The sequence below is a fragment of the Ochotona curzoniae genome, unplaced genomic scaffold (genome assembly GCF_017591425.1).
Source record: "Ochotona curzoniae isolate NIBS_2020 unplaced genomic scaffold, NIBS_Ocur_1.0 contig_4877, whole genome shotgun sequence".
NCBI classification, from domain to species: domain Eukaryota; kingdom Metazoa; phylum Chordata; class Mammalia; order Lagomorpha; family Ochotonidae; genus Ochotona; species Ochotona curzoniae.
Genome location: NW_024466409.1, coordinates 213,319 through 233,700, shown reverse-complemented (window position 1 = coordinate 233,700; position 20,382 = coordinate 213,319). Strand labels below are relative to the sequence as shown.

Below are 20,382 nucleotides of genomic sequence, written 5' to 3'. Positions count from 1 at the left end.
AACTGTTGATATGTGATTTAGGGATTGTGCTTATGGCAAAGGAAAGGACTGACTTCAAAACATAGATCATCATTGGTGATGGGGAAAGTTTGGAAGCTGTGTCTCATTCCATGTCCCACTGTAGTGATGGGAAATTAAGAAATACGAAGTACACTATTAAGGCTGAATGTCCTAATTCTTTAACTAGCTCACAAGTTTAGTGAGTCATTATTTCATAATCATGCAGATTAAAATGTTTCTCATTTTCATTGTGACTTCTTTGATCCATTTATTATTCATAAGTGTGTATCTCATTTTGGGATCCCTGGCTTTGAATCCCGTCTTTGATTCCAATCAAGCTTCTCACTGCAGTACACTTTAAGGGCAACAAGTGGCTGCCTCTACATGGGAAAACCAGAGGGAACTTCATGTTCCTAGCTTTGGCTTAGGCCGGCTGCTGTCATTTGGGAAGTGAACCAGCACACAGAAGCTCTCTCTCTCCACCTTTTAGATAAAATTATCAGTGGTGGAGGAGCTGGGGTTGGGGAGGAATATGCTGCTTAACAGACTGTAAATCTACTTTTTCTTTAGGAAGAGTCCCAAGGTCCATGTTAGACGTAGCTGTGCCATAAGAGGATAAACTTACATGTGAAAATCTAAGTTCCCAAGTCTTGGTGTCCAAAATACAGGATTTATTCTTTTCAGGGGAGTGGAACACTTACTTGCCCCATGAGCACTGAGTCAGACTCCTAGCATTACTCCCTCTGGTGAGGGATGCTGCCCATTCCTCTTCCCCACAACCCAGCAACACACTCCCTACTTGCTCCTTTGGTGAGCCTATAGTCATTTCAAGGTGAGAAGTCACCAAGAACCTATTGTTGGATTCTCTGCAGACTTCTGCAGCCAGCTGAGCTCTAGGAGAACAACAGGGAAACTTATCTGAAGCTCCTGAGAGGCCATGATGCGGGTGTGCCCCATGCACATCTTCTGGGAGAGCATCTGCATTGGTCCCACCCACTGGGACCCTCCCAGTTCCCTCACCTGCATTCAACGTCCTTTTCCTTCACCCTTCCTCACACCTCTTCCTTCTGGAAGCCAGTCTCTGATTAGTCCATTCTTAACTAGGCAGAACCTCCTCTGAAGGTCTGCTCCAAATGGAGCAGAACCTGAGAATGGATAGGACAAGAGAAAATCCTCATCTTCAAGACCCACAAGGAGAGAATTCTTATCCTAGCGGATGCTCCTGCAGATTCAAAGCGAGCGTGCACCCCCCAGATGCTCTGAGACCAAAGGTTTCCCATGGTTTATTGACACAGGAGTAGAACACAGGCATAGGAGCAGAGAGGCTTGTGGGGACAGGTGGGGACCACCATGTCATAACCCCTCTGGCCTCAAGGGGTGCAGCAGCCCAAATAACACTGGGGCTTGAAGAGCTCTACTGTTCACGCCTTTCAGATCCAGAGGCACAGAGGCAAGCTGGGCAGGAGGACCTGGAGTTGGGGCAGGAGATGCTGCAGCCCTGTTCTTAGGAAGCAGACTGTTTTGGAAACAGGCTATGAGAGTCTCAGGGACATTGGGGTTTCACAGAGTTGTAGTTTGTGCTGACAGACACCCTCCTGCACCTATGGAGCCTAGAATGTGTGGGGTCACTCAGGGCCCTGAAGATCCTGTTTCCTTGGAGAAAGGGCTCATTGCAAACAAAGCTGAGAGCTGGGGGCTGGGCTGAGCCATTGCAAAATGCTAAGAAGGCCCATATTTTTTTCTCAGTTACAATAGCAGGACACAAGAGCATCTCTCCTACAGGACAGAGGACCTGAAGGGTCTGAGCTCACAGATTTGGAGGAGGGGACTCTGATCCTCCATCCTACTTTCTTTGCTTTTGGGAAGTCCTTCTGGGCAGCTTCACATGGGCTTGAAGGGTTCAGAGAAGGCCCCTTTCCTTCTACTGTGTTTCTCCCATGGTCAATAGGACCAAGAGGAAAAGGGTCAGGGTATACTGACTCTGCAAATAACTGGCTAGGTTCAGTTGTGCCAAGGCTGGTGTTCTTGCATCTGTGGCGCTTACCAACCTCAAGCCGAACAGAGTTGTTTCCAGAGCCTTTAGCTATAGCATTTTCCCTTGTGTGGAGGGGGTGCCCAGTAAAGGAGCCAGGCACGTCAGGTGTGGCCCCTCTGGGCTTTCTTAGGGACTCTGCCTACCATTCTATTCCTCAAAAATGTAGCAGTTCTCCACCAACTTTAACACTAATCATGACAGTATTGAGCCAGCTGGAAGCAGAAGGTAGGAGTGGCAGGGGCAGCCCTGGCCTTCCAGGCCTCAGGACCACTGACAGGCACAGTCGGTGGGCTCCTGCACCGTGTAGGGCACCCAGGTGGCATTGGTGGCACAGAAGAGTTGCACAGAGCGCCGCTGCAGCCCCACCTCGCGGCAGCATTTGCAAAAGCGGGCGTAGGTGTTGATGTTGTGGTTGTAGATGCTGGCGGAGGGGCACCTCCCATCGCAGGACACGAGGTTCACCTGGAGAAGGCAGGCCAGTGAAGCATCCCACCCCCACTCCTCTCCTTGGGCCCCTCCCATGGCCACAGGGGCACCACGCACCGGGGTGTTGCTCCTGCAATCATTCTTGCGGATGGTCATGCGGATGGTCACCTTCTTGCAGGAGCGTCCGTCCTCCTTACCTGGGGGTAGAGGGGACAGGACACCTGTGGCCAGGCAGTGTCATGCTGCAGAGCCTTCCCTCCTATGCTGGTGCCCATGTGTGTGCCCTTGCCCATCAGCCCAGGGCTCTGGAAGGAACCAGAGTCCATTGAGGGAGGCAGACAACAATGTGAGCAAGGGACCCAAAGGACAAGGCCTGGGTGGACAGACTGCCTCTCCCCATCCCCGCCAGGCTCAGCGCCCTCTGCTGGTGAACTGGGCCATGTCCTTGAGCTTCAGTGTCCTGAGAAAGCTTCTAACAATAAGACTGTGCAATATTTTGAATGCTCAGAAACCCCAGTCTCAGGTGGACACTCCACACATCAGGTTTGCTCAGTTTCATATCAATCAGACGATGCTAAGGAGTTACCACCACACAGACCCGGTGATGGCAACTGGTGGGGCCTGTGGGTTTGCTCCACCTGGATGCCTCTCACGGACAACTGATCATGTGGGTCTTAAGTGCCCACACTTCCTCTAGCAGTTTACGCCTGTCTCCTCCTGTACCTCCCCATCAGGGCCTTTCCCGATCTCCCTTCTCTCCATCCAACCCTCCCCCTCGCCTTTTTCTCATCCAGGACTCCATAACTGTACTACCAGATATATTTATGTGGTTGACATATTAGCTTCAGGATTGCCTTTTGCATGAGTCCCTTCCACAATTTAAGTTATTCTAACACCAAACAAATATTCACTGTTCACACCTGAGTGCAGATTCATGCTTTGGTGTTCTTTTTCTTGATGAAGGCCCCCAAGGGACAACAGCTCAGTACTTCCACCCCATAATGTATTTTACTAGTTATCTGTCTTGTTTATGCTGTGGGGAATGCCCAGCATGGGGCCAGGTGCATAGATGGTGCTTGACAATATATGCTGGATGCATGAACTCACCATGTAAGCTGGGGTGCCCACCAGGAATGGGATGAACTCCTTTCTCCTGGCCTTGGCACCACCACCTAAAGGTTTACCACTGACTAGTTGGCTGGTGCTCAGAACTAACCCACTTTATCCTTCTCTGGTCTCAGGGAGCAAGACAACTGAAGGCTGTTCCTGCCATGGCACTCAGCTCCTAGTGCCCGACAGAGCAAAGTGGTGAAGGCCTTGGTGGGCACCAGCTGAGCAGGCACTGTTGAAGCATTCCCATGCAAGTCTAGAGGTCGTGTTTGCTACCCAGCATGTGCTGTGGATCAAATGGCCTTTTCCCAGAGGTAGGGGGCAGAGGGGCCCTCCCCCAGCCGTACTCCCAGAGCTTGGACCCCCTAGCAGAAGAAATGTGGTTGGAAACAGCAAGGCAGCTTCCTGCTTCCGGTGCAGTGGGCTTCTGGGCAGAATACCTGGGTAACAGTGGGCACTAATTCGTGGAGGAGAGAGAGGACTAATGAGGACCACAGGAAACAGGGTCCCCGGAGAATCTGAGGAGAGGAACATGGTTCAACCAATGGCTCTGAGCCCAACATTCCTGGAGTAGGTCATATGAACTGAAAAAGTCTTAAATTCATAGCTTCCAAGGATAGGGTTGGCGCATGCATGAGGTGGCATGCATGCACTTGGACAGGGGCAGGAAGTTCCAGGTGTTGAATGCTGCAGGAGCCAGGGATAAGAAAAGATGCACAGTCTCTGACCCAGCAGGGCACACAGGAAGCACCTCCACAGCCAGGGCTCTTTACCACCAAAAGGAACTTGTGTTAAGGGCATCTGGGCCAGGGAAGGAGACAGTAGAGTGGTGGCCTCCTGAATGTAAGATAGCGGTGTCCACTGTCTCCAGTCAGAGCAGAAGCCTTGTACTGGGACAAGAGCATGACCACCTGCGGGTCTGTGCCAGTGTCGCAAGCCTCGTTGAGGAGGGCACATTGTTTATTAATCTCATACCTGCAGAGCTGCCACCTCATCCCCTCCTCCAACCAGCACCCTCTCCCCCTGGACTCCCACCCTACTCACTCACATGTCCTGCAACATCCTTCCAAGGAAGGCACCACAGAGCCCCCAACCTAGAGGGAGAGAATGGGGAGGCGAGTGGGAAAACCCCTGTCCCAGACCAGGAGCCAAGATCCCAGGAAACAGCGCAAGGAGTCCAAGAGTCTCCACTCTTGCTCCCATGATTTCCCAAGGCAGGAGCTCCAAGCCCTGCTGAGTGGAGGAAGGTTGGGTCCCTGGACCACCCTGATTGCTTGGGACAACTGACAGCAAGGCTAGAGCCTGGAAGAGGTGCAAGCCTCCTGTCATTCCCCAGACTGCTGCCTTCCTGTCTCGTAGTTGTCATGCCACCCTGTCTATATGGTCAGGGAAGAAGGAGTGCAGTTGGGTAAGTGGTATGAACTCAGGCTACAGAAGTGGCCCCTTCCTCCGGGGCTTAATTTTCTCATCCCTAAGATGGGGGCAAACTCCCTTACAGCTCTGCTGCTCTTTAGTGAAAGAGATATAACAATGCATTGAGAATGCATTGTGCATGTGCATGTGTTTCTGTGGGTATGCAGGAGTAATTCCCTACATGTGGATGTGCATGACCATGTATATTCCTTTGTTTCCTAGGCCACAATCAAATCTTCAAATGCCTTAGGTGTGCCGCACTTACAGCTGTCCATGCTGGGGCTGGAGCCCATCACAGACTGACTAGGGCCTGTACATGATGTGTGTGAGCAGGACTGTGTCTACATGAGGGTCCTAGAGATGCTGGGGCATGCGTATTCATGGGTGTGCTGAGTGAACAATGTACTCAGAGCAAAGAAAAAAACTGGGAGCAATGTGGATTTGGGACTGCAAATCCTTAGGGACAGGCTGTGGGGAATTGCACCCAGAACTTTCCCCCACTCAGCTCCCTCTGCTGCCTTTGAGACAGCTGAGGTCCCTGGCCTGAGGCCATGCTGTGTCAGGGGAGGACAGGAGGCACTGACCTTGGCGCACTCAGTCTCGTTGAGTGGCGGGCAGCTGATGGGCGAGCGCACGAGCACAGCGCCCATTGGGGTGCTGCCGCAGTGGTGGCGTGTGCACTCTGCAATCCAGGACGTGCCAGGCTGTGGGGCAGAGTGGGAGAGAGCAGTCGTGGCCTATCAGGTGACACAGCTCCAGAGCTGAGCAATGCTTACAATCTCATCTGTGGACTGGTATGATGGCATAGCACAGTAGTCCTCTGCCTGAAGTGCCTGCATCCCATACATATGTCAGTTTGACTCCCAGTGGTTCCACTTCCTAATCAAGCTCCCTGCCACCTGAGGAGGTGGCAAAGCATAGCCCAAGGCCTTGGGACCCTGTATCCACATGGGAGACCCAGAAGAAGCTCCTGACTCCTAGCTTCAGACCAGCCCAGATCTGGCTATTGTGGCCATTTGGAAAGTCAATCAGGAGATGGAAGATCTCTCTCCCACTCTCTCACTGTAACTTTTTCAAGTAAATCAAATAAATATTTTAAAAATGAAAATATAAAGATCACATCTGTGGTCTTGGGCCTGGGGCCTAAGAGGGGATACTTTCCCAGGTAATCTACTTGGGAGCAGCTTACCAGGAACAGGGAAGTGGTGCCATTGGGGAAGGTGAAGAGGCAGGACACGTTTCTGCAGGAGCCGCAGCAGGCTGCCAGGTCCCGTGGGTGCTCATACTCCTGGTTCTGGGGGACACAGCAGGGTGGGGTACATGACCTTGTCAATGGCTCTGCCTTTACCATCCACGTGTGGTCTTCTCCAAGGGATGCCCAAGGGATGCCTCGTGTAAGCCTGTCTGCCCTGTGTGGGCAGGCCTCTGTGACAACTGTCCTAAGGCCCCCGTATTGCCACTAATGACAGCATTTTCTATGGGCAAGGGACAGTGCCTTCGGGATGTTAGAAAGGACAGAACCTCCTTACATCTTGGCTGTTCTCATCCAAAACATGAGAATGACTCTAACCTCTGTCCTTGTTCTTTTTTATTTAGTATATGCCAGAAGCTAGTTACTGTGCATGTTGAACATTCAGCAAATTGTAGAAATGGAAATGCCCAAACCACAATAGGGCACATGCCAGGACTTCAGCAGGTGCTTTAATAATGTATTTGTCCTTGCCCACCTGACCAAGCCCAGAATCCTCCCTTTGCTCTTCTTGTTCCTACCCTGGGTGCTACAGACAGCTCCCCTGATGCCCTCTGCCTAGGCTGTGTGTGTGTGTGTGTGTGTGTGTGTGTGTGTGTGTGTGTGTGTGTGTGTGTGTGTTGGGGGGAAGGTGGGTGGCGAGGGTAGGGCTTGGGGCAGGCTACAAATACTCGTCTGTCTCCTGCCAGGCCCCTCACTTGCCCCCTACCGCCTCACAGTGGACGTCACATAGCACGGAGGTAGTGTTGATCTGGTAGAAGCTGGTGAGGGGGTCCAGCATGTCCGTGCAACGGGAAGTGTGGCACACGCCGTCTGCTGAAAGCTCCACCACTGTCTGGCCTGGCTGCATCACTCCCAGCTCACGGCTCAGACACACAGGGGCCTTCACTGCAAGGGTGTGCAAGGTGCAGCAGTCACCAAGAGCTCAGCCACTGACACCTCCCCACCCCCATCCCCACCTGGTGGGCCGACCTGGGGCTCACCTGCACTGGCTCCCTCCACTATGGCCCACCCTGCCGCACTCACCACACTTATATTTGGCGCAGCCGCACACGTTCTCCTCGCTGTGCATGAATTCTTCATCCAGCTGGGACTTCTCCCACTGTGAGGGGACAGTAGCATGGAGGGTCAGCTCCCTTGGGAGCAGTCTGCCACCTAGCCCCTGTATGACAGGTGCCTCACTGCAGGAATCGGGTGGGGCCGGGGAATCCTGGTGCCCTGAAAGCACAGTCTCACTCCTGTTTGGGCTCCTGAGTCTTACTGATGAGGGGTGCTCCCTTATGTCCTGCTCCCCATCCAGATGACACCACTTTGTTTCTGTGACCAGTTGCAGGGCTCCAAGCCCTGGGATGAGGTGAGACAGTGCCTGGGATGTCAGGCAATGTGCATGGCTGACAGTCTTTGCTCTCCTCTTCCTGCCCTGCAGCCTGCTGCTTATGATGTGCCCTCTGGAGTCAGCTCTCCTGGATTCCAGTTCTGGCTCATGACCTTGACCTTACCTTCCTTGTTTGCGTAACTGAGACAGTCATGGGGTTGTCATGAGAACTAATGTGATGGTACACTTAAAAGGCCCAATACACAGAAGGTGCTTGTCATGTTTGTCCCAATTAATCACCAGCTTCCCTATAACATCATCACATGACATCATCAGCATCACTCACCATCATCCTCCCTTGCCCCACTTCATGACTATCACCATGTCAGCATCCGGCTCCTAAATCCTCCCCACCTTTGTGAAGCATGAGCTCCACGGAGGGCATCCGGCCCAGAAACCAGTGGCTGAGCTTCAGGCAAGGCTGCTGACTTGTAGGTGAGGATTCTGCACTTGTAGGAGAATATAGTCTCCAGGGAGGAGAGAGAGAAGGCAGGATAATTGGGGATGGGGGAAACCAGGGAGCTAGGGAGGAGTAAAGCTTCCATACCAGATGGCACCGGGGCACTGGGATGGTGTCGCAGTCACACTCTGAAAAAGAACAGTGGCACCCGCTTGACTAGGCATGCCTAAGGAAGAGTCCTGGGATTTCCTGGGCTTTGCTGCAGGTGCAGATCCTCCTGTACCAGTTATGGCTGTGGGGCAGGGGTGGGGTGTACATGGAGGTGCTTATCAGCTCCCTTCACCCCTTGCATGAGGTGGCAGCTCACTTGGTTGGGCAGGCACTGCGAGGGTCCGGGCTCCCCAGTGAGTATGAAGCAAGAATGAACAGGCAGCCCAATCAATCATGGATTTCCTGTTCCTCCCACACCCTCCATCCCCAGAGTCTTTTTGAGAATGAAGGCAGGGTCTCTCTAGGAACAGATTGGGTGAGGGTGGGCATTCTAACCTGCCTTTCCCAAAAGTGCCCCAGTGAGCCCAGGCTACTGCCAGGCCTCACAGATGCACAGGCCAAGCTTGTGCAAGCTCTCAAGGATGGATCGTTCCAGGACACAGTGCCCATGAAGCACCACCCAGCCCCTCCAACTCCCAGGTAGGTCATCATGCATGCAGCGAACAGCTCTAAGCACTCACTGTACTGAGCTTTGCCCAATGCTCTGGGGACCAAGCAATGAATTAAAAAACCCCAAGCACCTGCCCCCAGGAGGTTCACCTTCCAGGGAAGCCTGGAAAAGGACTAGCAACACATCCAGAGACAAAACAGAGCTGTCCTTTCCTTCTTGTAAATCATGCTGTAGTACACCATTATTGGTTGTTGGCTCTCCCAAGAGCCACCCCAATGGTGGGTCCCCGAGCAGTGACTCACCGCAGGACTTGTAGGGGCAGCAGCGATCAGGGCTCCACACCTCCACCAGGGTTGTGCCCAGGCCACACTGCACTTGGGGACAGCGGAAGCTCTCACACACTGTGGGGCAGAGGCAGCCAGTGACACATCAGTCATAGACGATGTGGCTAAAAATGCAACACTTGCTAGGGAGCAAGTGCTTCCTGTTCCTCGTGAAGTCTGCCTAGTGTGTCCAGCACCTTCCATGGCCAGGCGCCAGAGTGTCCCACAGAGCCACTTTGGGATTTTGTATGACAATCATTTTCCATGAACTTTTGAAGACCCCTTGTACATATAAAAGCACAGAACATGTCTGGAAGGACACATGGGGCACTGTGGTACAGGGGGTTGAGCTGCTTAGGATTCCCCCATCCTGTGTCAGAGTGCCAGTTTGAAGCCTGGCTTCTCAGCTTCCAAGCCAGCTTCTCTCTAATGTATCCTGAGAGGCAGCTGATAATGGCTCCATTGTTAAGGCTCCTGCCATTCATGAGGGAGACATGGATGGAGTTCTGGGTTCCTGGCTTCAGCCTGGTCCAGCCCTGGTAGCTGTAGGCATTTGGGGAGTAAACCAGTTGATAGAAGACATTCTTTCTCTCTTTCCCTCACTTTCAATGTCTCTAACATTCTGCCTTTCATGTAAACAAATATATGTATGTATATACATGTTAAAATAGGGCCTGTGGCATAGCAGCTAAACTCACTGGCACTGTGGAGTGCCAGCCCCCTGGCTACTCCATTACTGAAATAGCTTTCCATTAATGCACCCTAAAAAGCATGGAAGATGCCCCTGCATCCTGGCTTCAGACTGGCCTTTGTGAACATTTAGGAAGTGAACCAGCAGGTGGAAGATGTCTCTCTCTCTTACTCTGCCTTTCAAATAAATGCATAGATCTTTAACAAAAAAAAAAAAAAAAGAAGAAGAAGAAGAAGAAGAAGAATACTAAGGACCAGTGGTGTGGCATAGCAGATAAAGCTCTCCACGTGGGACACCCAGAGGAAGCTCCTGGCTTCGGGCTGGTCCAACCCTGGCTATTGCTGCCATTTGCCATTTGAGGAGTGAGTTGGCAATCAATTTCTTTGTCTCTATTTCTTTTTCTGTTGTTCTGACTTTCAAGTAAATTTTTGGTGTTCTCAGAGTGGGATACCTAGCAGTCTTCTCATTTTGTTACATTTGCTTGGTATCTGTACTTTCTACAACATTTGTACCATGCCTTTGTAATGATGAAGGGATGACAAAGTCTGGAGAAGGTGGGGGTAGCAGCAGTCCCCATTCCCAAGCACCTCAGGGCGGCTGTGCCATGAATGTCGCCACCAAAACTCAGGCCAAACTCGAATCCCCATGGTGAGATAGAAAAGTGAGACGGGTGAACAGGTTACAAGGGCAGAGCCAGGCACCGATGGATCTCTGAACAGCTGTCATGAGAGCTCATTGGTGCATTGCCTTTGCGTCACTATTACCATGTGATGCCCGATGTCACCCCAGGACTCCACACAGAGAGTCCATGCCAGGAAGACCCTCACCACGTGCAGTCCCTTTGACCCTGGACCTCCCAAGTTCCTAGAGACATGAACTGAACAAAACTATTTCTGTAACATTTTCCTCATTCTGTGGCGTCCAGCTACTATAGTCAGGTGTTTTACATGCAAATCCAGGTGCTCTGATATAGGTAGAAGTATCCCAAAGTATATCTTAACTGCTGTGCCCACATCCACTCTGGCTACCACCAGCTTACACATGAGCAGCCTTGGCTCAGAGATTTTATAATTTCGCCTGGGTCACACACAAGCGGCAGACCTAGGCCTCAGATCTGCGACTGACTGTGCCTGCACTCAGTGTGTGTTACCAGCCTACCTCCTGAGAAACGCAGAGGAACACAAGTGAAGCGCGACAATGAGGGTAGGGTGGGAGAGGCATTGAGAGAGGAGGCGAGAGGACAGTTAACGTCTGCTCAGATCAGCTTCACAAACACAGACAAGGGGCCTTTGAGACCTCTGGGGCAGCCATGGCCAGGTCATTCAGAGTTTGCCTGGGAGCCTGTATGGTTTACCACTTGCTTCTTGACCTTAACACAGTCAGGGTTGTCCCTGGGGCATTTGGGACCTTACTATCTACACTCCCCTGAACAAGTGAGGGCCATCTCACCTATTCCTAAGGTCAGCCAGCAAAGTAGTTTGTGTAAATTGAAGCATACCATTTTGTTCACGTCCATCTACTAGGTTTACTGAAAGTCCGCAATGCTAGCTCCCTTATGCTTGATAGTTGCTACATGGCACATATATGTCTTCACGGTTCTGTGAATGTAGCAACACTGTGCCAAGGTACCTTGAACACAGTACACGTTATATTCAGGTAGTAGACACACAGTAGATGCTGTTACCAGCTACTGTGAATATACAGTCCTGATGCACATCGTAATATAGAACTACTGCGTCAAGTACATCAGGAGGGACCCACTTTTGTTCATTATGACAAACTACCAGGTCCTGGGAGGCTTGGGAAGCCAAGGCCTTGGGTACAGAGTCCATGGACAGGCCATGTACTCACACGGGGACAAAGGGAGCCTAGAACAGTGGCCTCTGGCAGTCAGAGAATGAGGTGTTTTGTCAGTGCTGGGAGTAGCACAGGGGCCTCAGCATTCCTTGGATTCCACGCCTCCCTCTGTCCCTTGGGGGCTTCCATTGAGGAGCACAGGCTTGGGGTTCCCTTCTCCCCTCACTATACAGCTTCCATAGCCTGGCCAGAACTACTTCGGGTTGGGCTGGTGTTCCTGGCATCAGATCAGGTGTGCTGGTCCTAGTTTGAAGACCACGTGGCAGGTGCCAGAGCCCCATTCATGCCCTGGCCCAGCACGTGCTCAGGCGAGACTCACCACACTGGTACAGCGGGCAGCAGAGCTCTGTGCTGTTCCTGTGCACCATGAGCGCTTCCCCTTCTTGGCACTCAGGGATGGGGTCGGGACAGTCACCACAGGCTGCAGAGAGAGGGGAGTCACCCATGTCACACAGGAGCCGGGGGCTGAGTCAGGGGAAGCCTCGACAGCTCAGGGTGGCAGAAGCCCAGGTCACAGCTGTGCATCACAGTCCTCATGACCCGAGTCAGAATCTGGAGGGCCTTCTTGGGTTCACACAACCTTATCCTACCCCAGCACTGGTGTCCTGGTGCAGTACTATCTGTTTCTCGTTAGTCCTATGTGTTTTTCTGGATGGAGATTTTTGCCTTTCTCCATGTGCATTGCTTGCCCCCCTTCCTATGAACAGCCCTGGGCCTGCCTTCCAGCTGCCCAGGGAAGCAAGTGTGAGGTGAGCCAGCTGTCCTGCAGGTGTTCCAGAGCATCCACCTACCACAGAAGTAAGAGGTGCAGCAGGAGTCCCCCAGGCGGCCGGCAATCAGGATCTGGTCCTCGCGGCAGCTGGGGACCAGCCTCTCCTCACACTGATCTGGGTCGCATTCTGCAGAAGGTGAATCTTAGGTACTGGGGCCAGATTCCATCTGGCCATGAATGGGCTTCATCCCTGGCCAGCTGTGCTGCACTTCCAGCCAGAACACAATCCTCCTTCCCACCACCTGGGGCTATGTCCCACTCTACTACCCCGGGATCTCTCACCACAGCTGTAGCTGGGACAGCAGGAATCCTCCTGGAAGTGGGTGAGGAGTCGGTGGCCAGGGCGGCAGGTGGGTGCCAGGCCCTCACACAGAGTCTGGTTACACACTGGACAGGGTGCCACAAAGCCTGTTACTTGGAGGCCAGGAATCCCTGACATGTTCCAGCACTAGTCACTCCCTAGACACCTTACCTCACTACTCCCTCCCTCAGACCCAGGACCCATACTTCTGGAAGCTCCAAAGGCCACCTAGGGGACCAGAACTGGGACAGAAGCCTACCAAGAGCTCAGGCTTGATGGCGATGCCCAGGCTGCAATTCACACTGCCACCCAAGGGGTGCTATTGACAACCTAATGCTACAGCAGAATGCAGGGAAGGCACAGAGGAAGTTAAATGATTTGTCTGAGGCTGTCAGGCCATAGGTGGTAAAGGAAGAGTGGGTCAGGCTGCCCGGCTCCAGACTCTGTATCTGTAACACCACCCCCAAAGCTCACTTCCATAAGGCTTGTCATCTGCTGTTCCCACCATCAAGGTCAGGGGCAGGACAAGGTATCCTACAAGGTGAGAGCCAGGCAAGCGAAGTATAGGACTCACCGCAGACAGACCCCAGGCAGCAGGGGTCCTCAGTGGGCATGAGCACGGCCACCTCCCCAAAGCGTGGGCAGCTCTCCAGGCGGGGGCCTGGGCACTCCAGGTCCACTGCGACGATGGTGTCTTGGGATTGGCACTGGTGCTGGCAGCAGCCGCTGAGAGAGCTGTTCCAGGTCTCCCCCAGGGCCCGCGGCATTCCAGTGCTGTCAGTGCAGGCTGCAGCGGAGACATAAACAGGTGTGGGGCACTGAGGATAGGGGCAGATCCAGATGTCACAGTCTTAGTCCCCTGGGACAGTGGTTACCCTTGGAGCAGATCTGGAGGGCTGCAGCAAGGCCTCAGCCACCAGCAGCAGGAGGCTAAAGGGGTCACCAGGGTCAGCTCAGCCTGGGTGATGGCTCTACCAGGGTGGGGAGGAACCTACCACACTTGTCCTCGGAGATGCAGAGTGCAGAGTGGCGCCGGTGCAGGATGGTGCCCTCAGAGCATACGCAGCCCTCGCCCAGTACCTGACACTGCTCTGGGTCCAGTGGGCCCAGCAGCCCATCCTGGCAGGCTTCAGGTGGCTCACAGGCCGCCACACATGCCTGATAAGTGGAGTTGCTGGGGCACAGGAAGGCTGTAGGGGCACAACAGGCACAAGGCCTTGCTCAGACCTAGGCAGGGCTCCCCATCTGAGGCAGGGAAGGGCAAGGATGGGGTGCACGGTGTACAGTGTCTAGGTCAGGGAGCTTGGTGGTATCACTTCCTTCTAGACCAGGTGGGCTGCTGTACAGACCCAGGCTGCTGTTGGTTTCTACAAATAAAGTTTGGTGGAGTAGAGCCATGTTTCATTGTTTGGATCTGGCCCATGTTGGCTTTGTACAAGGATTGGGTTGAGTCAGGTCATGACAGAGCCCTGACTCTACTCCCAAATCCAGCTACTTGCTAATGTGCATCCTGGGAGGCAGCAGGTGACAGCTCAAGTGAGAGACCTGGATTGAGGTCCTGGCTCATCATTTCAGCATGGCTTACTAACCCTGAGCATGGTAGATAGTTGGGGGTTGAATAAGCAGATGGGTAGTAAATAAGCAGACAGCAGATCTGCCTCTATCCTAATAGTAGTAGTTGCAGTAGTAAAGTGAAAGGAACAATGATCACTGGCCATTAGCTCTGCTGTGGGAGCTCATGTAAGTCACCATACATACTTGTCTCCTGTCTTGTTTAAGATGGCCTTAGGAACTAGAGCTGTCTTCATTTTATAGAGACTCCATATATTTAAGTGGAAAATTAATTATTCATTAATATATCAGTTTAGAGCATAACTAATTTGTTCATTAATATAAAATATCTATATACATAAAATGGATCATTAAATAGTATTTATAAACTTTTAATCAATGTAGATAAACATATGAATGATTAAACCTGGGATAGCCAAGACTTGAACTTGGATCAGGTAGAAGTGCCCCTTGTACCAAGAGGTAGGGTAACCATTGCAATGGCGGAGACCCCTGCACCCGCACTCACGGCAGTAATCAGAGCGCCGCCACTCAATGCACACGTGGAACTTGTGGCACATGGCCACGTACACGGTCAGGGCCACACAGGGCTGCTGCACATACTTTGTGTCTCGGATCCACAGCTCACAGAAGGACTCTGGGGAGACCTGGGCACACAAATCAGACCGTGCTGTTGACCCTGAGACCGCATCCCCAAGCAGGCCCAGCTCCTCTATCATGAGCTTCTGCAGGCAGGTGCTGCTCTCCCCATTCCCAAGTGGCTTCCCCTGTACTGGACCCACTGGCACGTACAAAGCGATGGCAGGCGCTGAAGGTACGGTTGGAAACCATGCGAAGGCAGGGTGAGCAGTCAGCCGTGGCACAACTGTCTGGGCGGAAGCGGGTCTGACCCACTGAGGCCAGGGAGCTGGGCACCTGCCAGCTCTCCAGAAAGGGAGCAGGGTCCTCGAGTCCATCTGCCACAGAACCATCCTGCAGGGTGAAGTCGTTGGCTGCGTCTCCATCACAGATACCTGAGGGGAGCAGAGCAAGTCTCATGGCCATGATGGTCAGTGCTTCTCCCAGATCGCCAGTTCTCACTGGCCTCACAGCAATCCCCAGAAACCAGTGTCAGTATCATCTTCGGTGTTTAGAGATGGGGAATGAAGTGCAGAGAAACTGACAACTGCTGCATAGGAAAACACGCCAGTATTGTCGTTAGGATACACATCAAAGTCTGAAGGGATTAAGGGAGACGTTTTGAATTCCTTTTCAAATTATTCAGAAAAATATATAAGCATATTTATAGATAACATAATCATATAAAATGCACATATGAAGGTACTTCAAGTTCATGGAAATAGAGTTGAAAGATAAATTTATTTTGGCTCAACATATTTAAACCCATGCACATGATGGGTCTCCAAAAAGTCCATGAAAAATCCTTCTTATGGAGAAATTATGCATGGACTTCAAAAGTTTTGCACTGAATAATCTCTGAATTCCATTTTTCTGGAAATTTTGAAGTACAGAGAAAGAGAAGCAAATGAAATACAGTGTGGACAAGCCCATAGTACATCTGGGTAAAAGGGTCTATGGGAATCCTGTATGCTGTTCGGCAACTTCTAAGTCTGGCATTATATCAGACTCTGCATTTGCAGAGATTACTAACTACACTGCCTGCTTACTGTTGGTCGTTGGCCTTCTGTTCCAGCTACCCTTGCAGCTGGGGAGATGTGATGGAGTCCCAGCCCACGGAACATCAGTGAAGGTGAGAGGCACTTCCATGTGTTATCCACAAGGACTTCCCATTGTCCTGTCTTTTAGGGACTTGGAAGCCCAAGTTGAACATGACAGAGCCACCAGATGGAAGGAACCTGTGCCTCTGAATCATCATAAACCACCTGTGAATTTGTTTGAGCTGGAAATTAACTGTCATGGAGCCAGGGGAAGGTTGTGGTGGTGGGGTTATCTTTCACAACTTCTAACTGAAATCCCAGCTTCATCTCTCATGCACTGTCTATATTCTCTAGATGACTTCCCCTGCCCGTGACTCTCCCGAGCTACGCTCTCAACTCTCCTTGCTGCTGGGGTGCCTCAGAGGCAGCCATCAGGACCTTTTCAATTCAGTGCAATCATTGCCAGTTTGCAGGACTGGCTTTGCAGAATTTCAGCTGAGTGTATCCTTATTTCCCTTTAGGTTCCCATGATCTCAGGTGTTCCTTTGTCATTAGTACCCAGGGTGTCAAGTGTACCAATAAAACAGAGATGTAGTGATCTGCCTTCTCTGCCATCTCCAGCATGATTTGACACAAAACTCTAAGTATTAGCAATCCTAATGGTCACATTTGGGGCTTGGCTTTGAGTTACCAAGGGTTTTCTCAGGCATATGTTGACACTGGGCTCCTAATGACCACTGAGCTCTTTTCCAGAAATGGACAGAACAGGAGAAAAAAACAGTGAGAGAAGGATGGTGGTAGTTGGTCCACATGTGAGGAATGTTTAGTCAGCAAATGAGAGTTCCAGAAAGCAGGTATTACGTGTTTTGCTTCTAGTGACTTTTACATAGTTAACACACACACAAAGAAAAGAGCCAGGAGCTGGCTGTCATGAGGTCGTGTGTAGAATGTTGAATGAAGGTGCATGGACACAAGGATGCAGATGGATGAAGGGGGTGGTGTGTTGAAGAACCTAGGGATTTTCTGCCTTTTGTGATTCTGCCTTAATGGCTTGGCTGGGGGCTGTGTGAACCTCAGGCCTGATAGTCTACCTGACACCCAGCAGGACACCTGGCAGGTCACGTAGGCAGACAACTCCTCAGGAAGGAGGTACCTGGCATTTGATAAGATTCACAGCCTAATAGCTCGTCGATTTGTACTTTTTGAAAGTTGCTTGTTTCAAACCCACCAATAGAAGCCTTCTAAGTCATGACTGTATAATTAATAACCTGAAATGTATAAGAACTGGGGGGCTTGGGCTCTCTCTCTCTCTCTTCTGGCTTGCGCTTCTTTTTGCCCTCCCTGTGGATCCTAGCAGCCTTGGCTGCGGCTGCCCCTCCCCCGCCCAACCATGCTGGGCTGGGGGAGGAGGCTGGGTTACCTAGGCTAACCTGAATAAACCACCTTTTTGCCTTAGCACCGACTTCAGACTTGATGATTATCTGGGGATTTAAAAAATCCGGCACAACAGTGTGTGAGACATGGTCACTTCCATGTCTGTGGCAGCTTCTCATGGAGTGTCTCATAGGTGCTCGTGAGTTTGAGTCCTTGCAAAGTGCAGCAGCCCACACTTAGGTGCCACCTGTATTTTTTTTTCCCTATCATAACACCTCCAGTCCCTTAGAGGACTCTCTACAGTCAGCTAGAGTCTAAAGAGCACTGACTCCATGGGCTATGATAACTCCTATAACTCCAGACAAGCTACTGAGCTTCTTAGCACCCCTTGCCTTCAGTCCAGTGGGGAGACTAACAACGACCTCTAGGCTGATGTGTGGATGAGCTGGAGTCAGTGAGATGTGAGGGTGCAGGTGCTTTGTGAAGTGACCAGGCACATACAGATGGGGAGATCATCTGGCTTGAGGAGGTTATTAGGAAAGCTGGCTGAGGGGACAGCCAGCTGAGAACAGAGCCATGTGCCATCTCTGCTAGCAGGATCAGTCCCAGGACACAAGACACTAAGTCTCCTTGCCAGGGCACCACTGCCCTGTAACCCTGTCCCAGCAAAAACCTGTGTATGGGTGCAAAGGAAGCCTGGGAAGCATCCCCTCTCCCCGTAGCTGGGCCCCAGCTCACCACACAGGCCACGGCCCTGGGCCTTGCTGGCTTTGCTGGCCTCCAGGATCATGAGTCCTGAGCTGTGGAGCCACTGGATCTTGATATGCATGGGCGTCCCGATCACATACATGTGGCCCGTGTCTTCAATCTGGAACCCATACCTGCTCACAGGGGGCCACACAGCCTGTGAGTCCACAGTCACCTTGGGAGATAGAGTAGGCTCCATGTGAATACAGCTTGCTTATTCATCTACCTATCTGTCCACCCATCATCTGACAAACACATATTAGACATCCGCTAAGGGCCAGGCTGTTTCAGGCACATGCAGCCAAAACACAATGTAAGGTTAAGATGCAAGAATCGTGAAAATATTTTTTGTGACTGCAACCCAGATTCACAATAGCAGGATCAAGCTGTATCTTAACAAAATCAGCACTAATCCTGAGTTCTTTCAGTCACTTTCTACTTTCTGAATTCTGCTCAAATCATTTCTTCTTGGCGACTTTTCCTAAATCCCTAGCCTTGGGGCTGGATACCCCTTCTCTACAGCCTCCTCATCTCGCACTGGCCATTAAGAAAGAATCTGTTTGTTCCCTTGACTGCAGCTCCACTGGATGGTGAGTGTTTGAGGACAGAAATTACGTCTGATAAATTCCCAGAGTCTGCCTTTGGGTCAGACATAAATTGAGACTCAGGCAATATGTGTTAAACACGTAACACGCCCTAATTCGCACAATCGAAAGCTATAGCTTCCACCACATTTATTAACAAAGTTAATTTTAGAAGTAGCAAGAATAATGAGTCCTTCAAAGACCTCATTGTGCTTGGAGTGGCGAGATTGGCAGCGATTCATAACTGGTGAACTATCAAAACCACTTGAGCAAGACCCTCGGAGCATGCCCCACACCTGGGACCTGGGATGGATGGGAAACTGGGTGGGGCTTCTCCCTCAATACCCCCCTTTAAACATGAAGGAAACAGTATGGAAATAATAGTCTTACCCACTTTCCTATAGTCCTTGAAACTTTTTTACCCTAAATAACTATGTAAAGATTGTCAAAAATATAATAAAACATTTAAAAATAATTTTAAAAAGGAATAATGAGTCTTATGCTATAAAAATGGGAGATGAAAAAGATTATGATTTGGGGGCTTGTGCTGTAGTTCAGTGCATTAGACCATTGCCTAAAGTGCCAGCATCCCATCTGGACACCAGTTCAAGTCCCTACTGTTCCACTTTTGATCTAGTTCCCTACTAAAGTGCCTGGGAAAGCAGCGAAAAAAAAAAAAGTCTAGTGCAAGTTCTTAGAGCCCTGGCCCCATGAGGCCAACCCAGAGGCGGCTCCTGGCTTCTGGCTCCATCCTGACCCAGCCCCAGCTGTTGTAGCCATCTGGGGAGTGAGCCAGGGGATGGAAGATCTCTCTTTTCCTCTGTCTCTGTAATTATTTCAAACAAATTTTTTAAAAAATTGTGAATTAAAATATTTATAATGTAACAAAAAAATTTTAAAAATTATAATGTCTTAACTTTATCCCTTCAGGAATACAATTTACTTTCTTATCTTAAGCAATTAAAAAAAAAGAAAACAAAATACAACCCTGACATGAAATAACAATTTTCACACATGAAATAGCTGGAAGTACAGTCAATAATCCCTAGAAGGGGGGAACAAATGAGTTGAACCTTATGACTGCCCAAAGTTATCTCTCAAAATTTCTAGCCAACAATGCAGAGAAGAAGCTAAGCCCAGCCTGATGACTGCCCTGAGTTACACAAGTGGGTGTTATGGCGGTGCCAAGGTGGCTAGAGTGTGCATTGTAGAACAGTGAAGGAAAGAGCTAGAGAGAAGAGTAGGGGAGAGATGAACCTGAATGAATTAAAACTCTGAAAGTTCACAGGAGGTCCCCCTTGAATCCTGTCCTTAAAGTGTCCTCATTTTCCAACTGCATACTGGTCTATGCATACAGGTGAACAATTCCCTGGGGCTGTGGAAAAAACCAAGTGATAGAAGCAGAGAGTCCTGAGAACCAGCAGAGGCCCAGGATTGGAGCCAAGCCAGCTGGAGCAGGTCAGCATCCCTGGCCACGCAGGATAGGGCAGGAGATGTGAAAGAGCCCTGCTTCAGAAGTGATGAATCCATATGTAGAGTGACAGCTGGAAGCACTCGTAAAGGTTCCTCTAGCTTCACCCAGTGAAATTTAAAGGCAAGTCTCAACGAGAGAAACCTTTCTAAGTGTCATAACTCGTATAAGCTCAAGAATAAAAAAAAAAGAAAAAAGAATTTCCAGCATCCAGCAAAAATATACAATGTATGGAATCTAGTAAAAACTTGCCAAGCATGCCAAGAAGCAGCACAATACAACCCCTAGTGAGAGATGAAAATCAGAATAGACCCAGCAATGACATATGACAGGATTAGAAGGCAAGGTCGTAAAAATGCAGCT

At 50.7% G+C, this 20,382-nt stretch overlaps 1 protein-coding gene across 1 annotated transcript in view; it reads right to left on the bottom strand.

The window, feature by feature from the left end:
* Positions 1-2,296: 2,296 nt before the first annotated feature.
* The window catches only part of OTOG (otogelin), a 70,085-nt gene continuing 51,999 nt past the window's right edge, over positions 2,297-20,382 (bottom strand). The window contains exons 40-56 of the mRNA XM_040988431.1: positions 17,956-18,139; positions 14,978-15,198; positions 14,694-14,832; positions 13,609-13,803; positions 13,188-13,400; positions 12,595-12,699; positions 12,332-12,439; positions 11,860-11,961; positions 8,972-9,070; positions 8,156-8,196; positions 7,260-7,335; positions 6,943-7,121; positions 6,174-6,278; positions 5,569-5,688; positions 4,620-4,665; positions 2,579-2,658; positions 2,297-2,497 (exon numbers count right to left, since the gene is read on the bottom strand). Coding sequence (XP_040844365.1) covers positions 2,297-2,497; positions 2,579-2,658; positions 4,620-4,665; positions 5,569-5,688; positions 6,174-6,278; positions 6,943-7,121; positions 7,260-7,335; positions 8,156-8,196; positions 8,972-9,070; positions 11,860-11,961; positions 12,332-12,439; positions 12,595-12,699; positions 13,188-13,400; positions 13,609-13,803; positions 14,694-14,832; positions 14,978-15,198; positions 17,956-18,139 — 2,214 coding nt within the window. The remainder of the gene's footprint in view (positions 2,498-2,578; positions 2,659-4,619; positions 4,666-5,568; positions 5,689-6,173; positions 6,279-6,942; positions 7,122-7,259; positions 7,336-8,155; positions 8,197-8,971; positions 9,071-11,859; positions 11,962-12,331; positions 12,440-12,594; positions 12,700-13,187; positions 13,401-13,608; positions 13,804-14,693; positions 14,833-14,977; positions 15,199-17,955; positions 18,140-20,382) is intronic.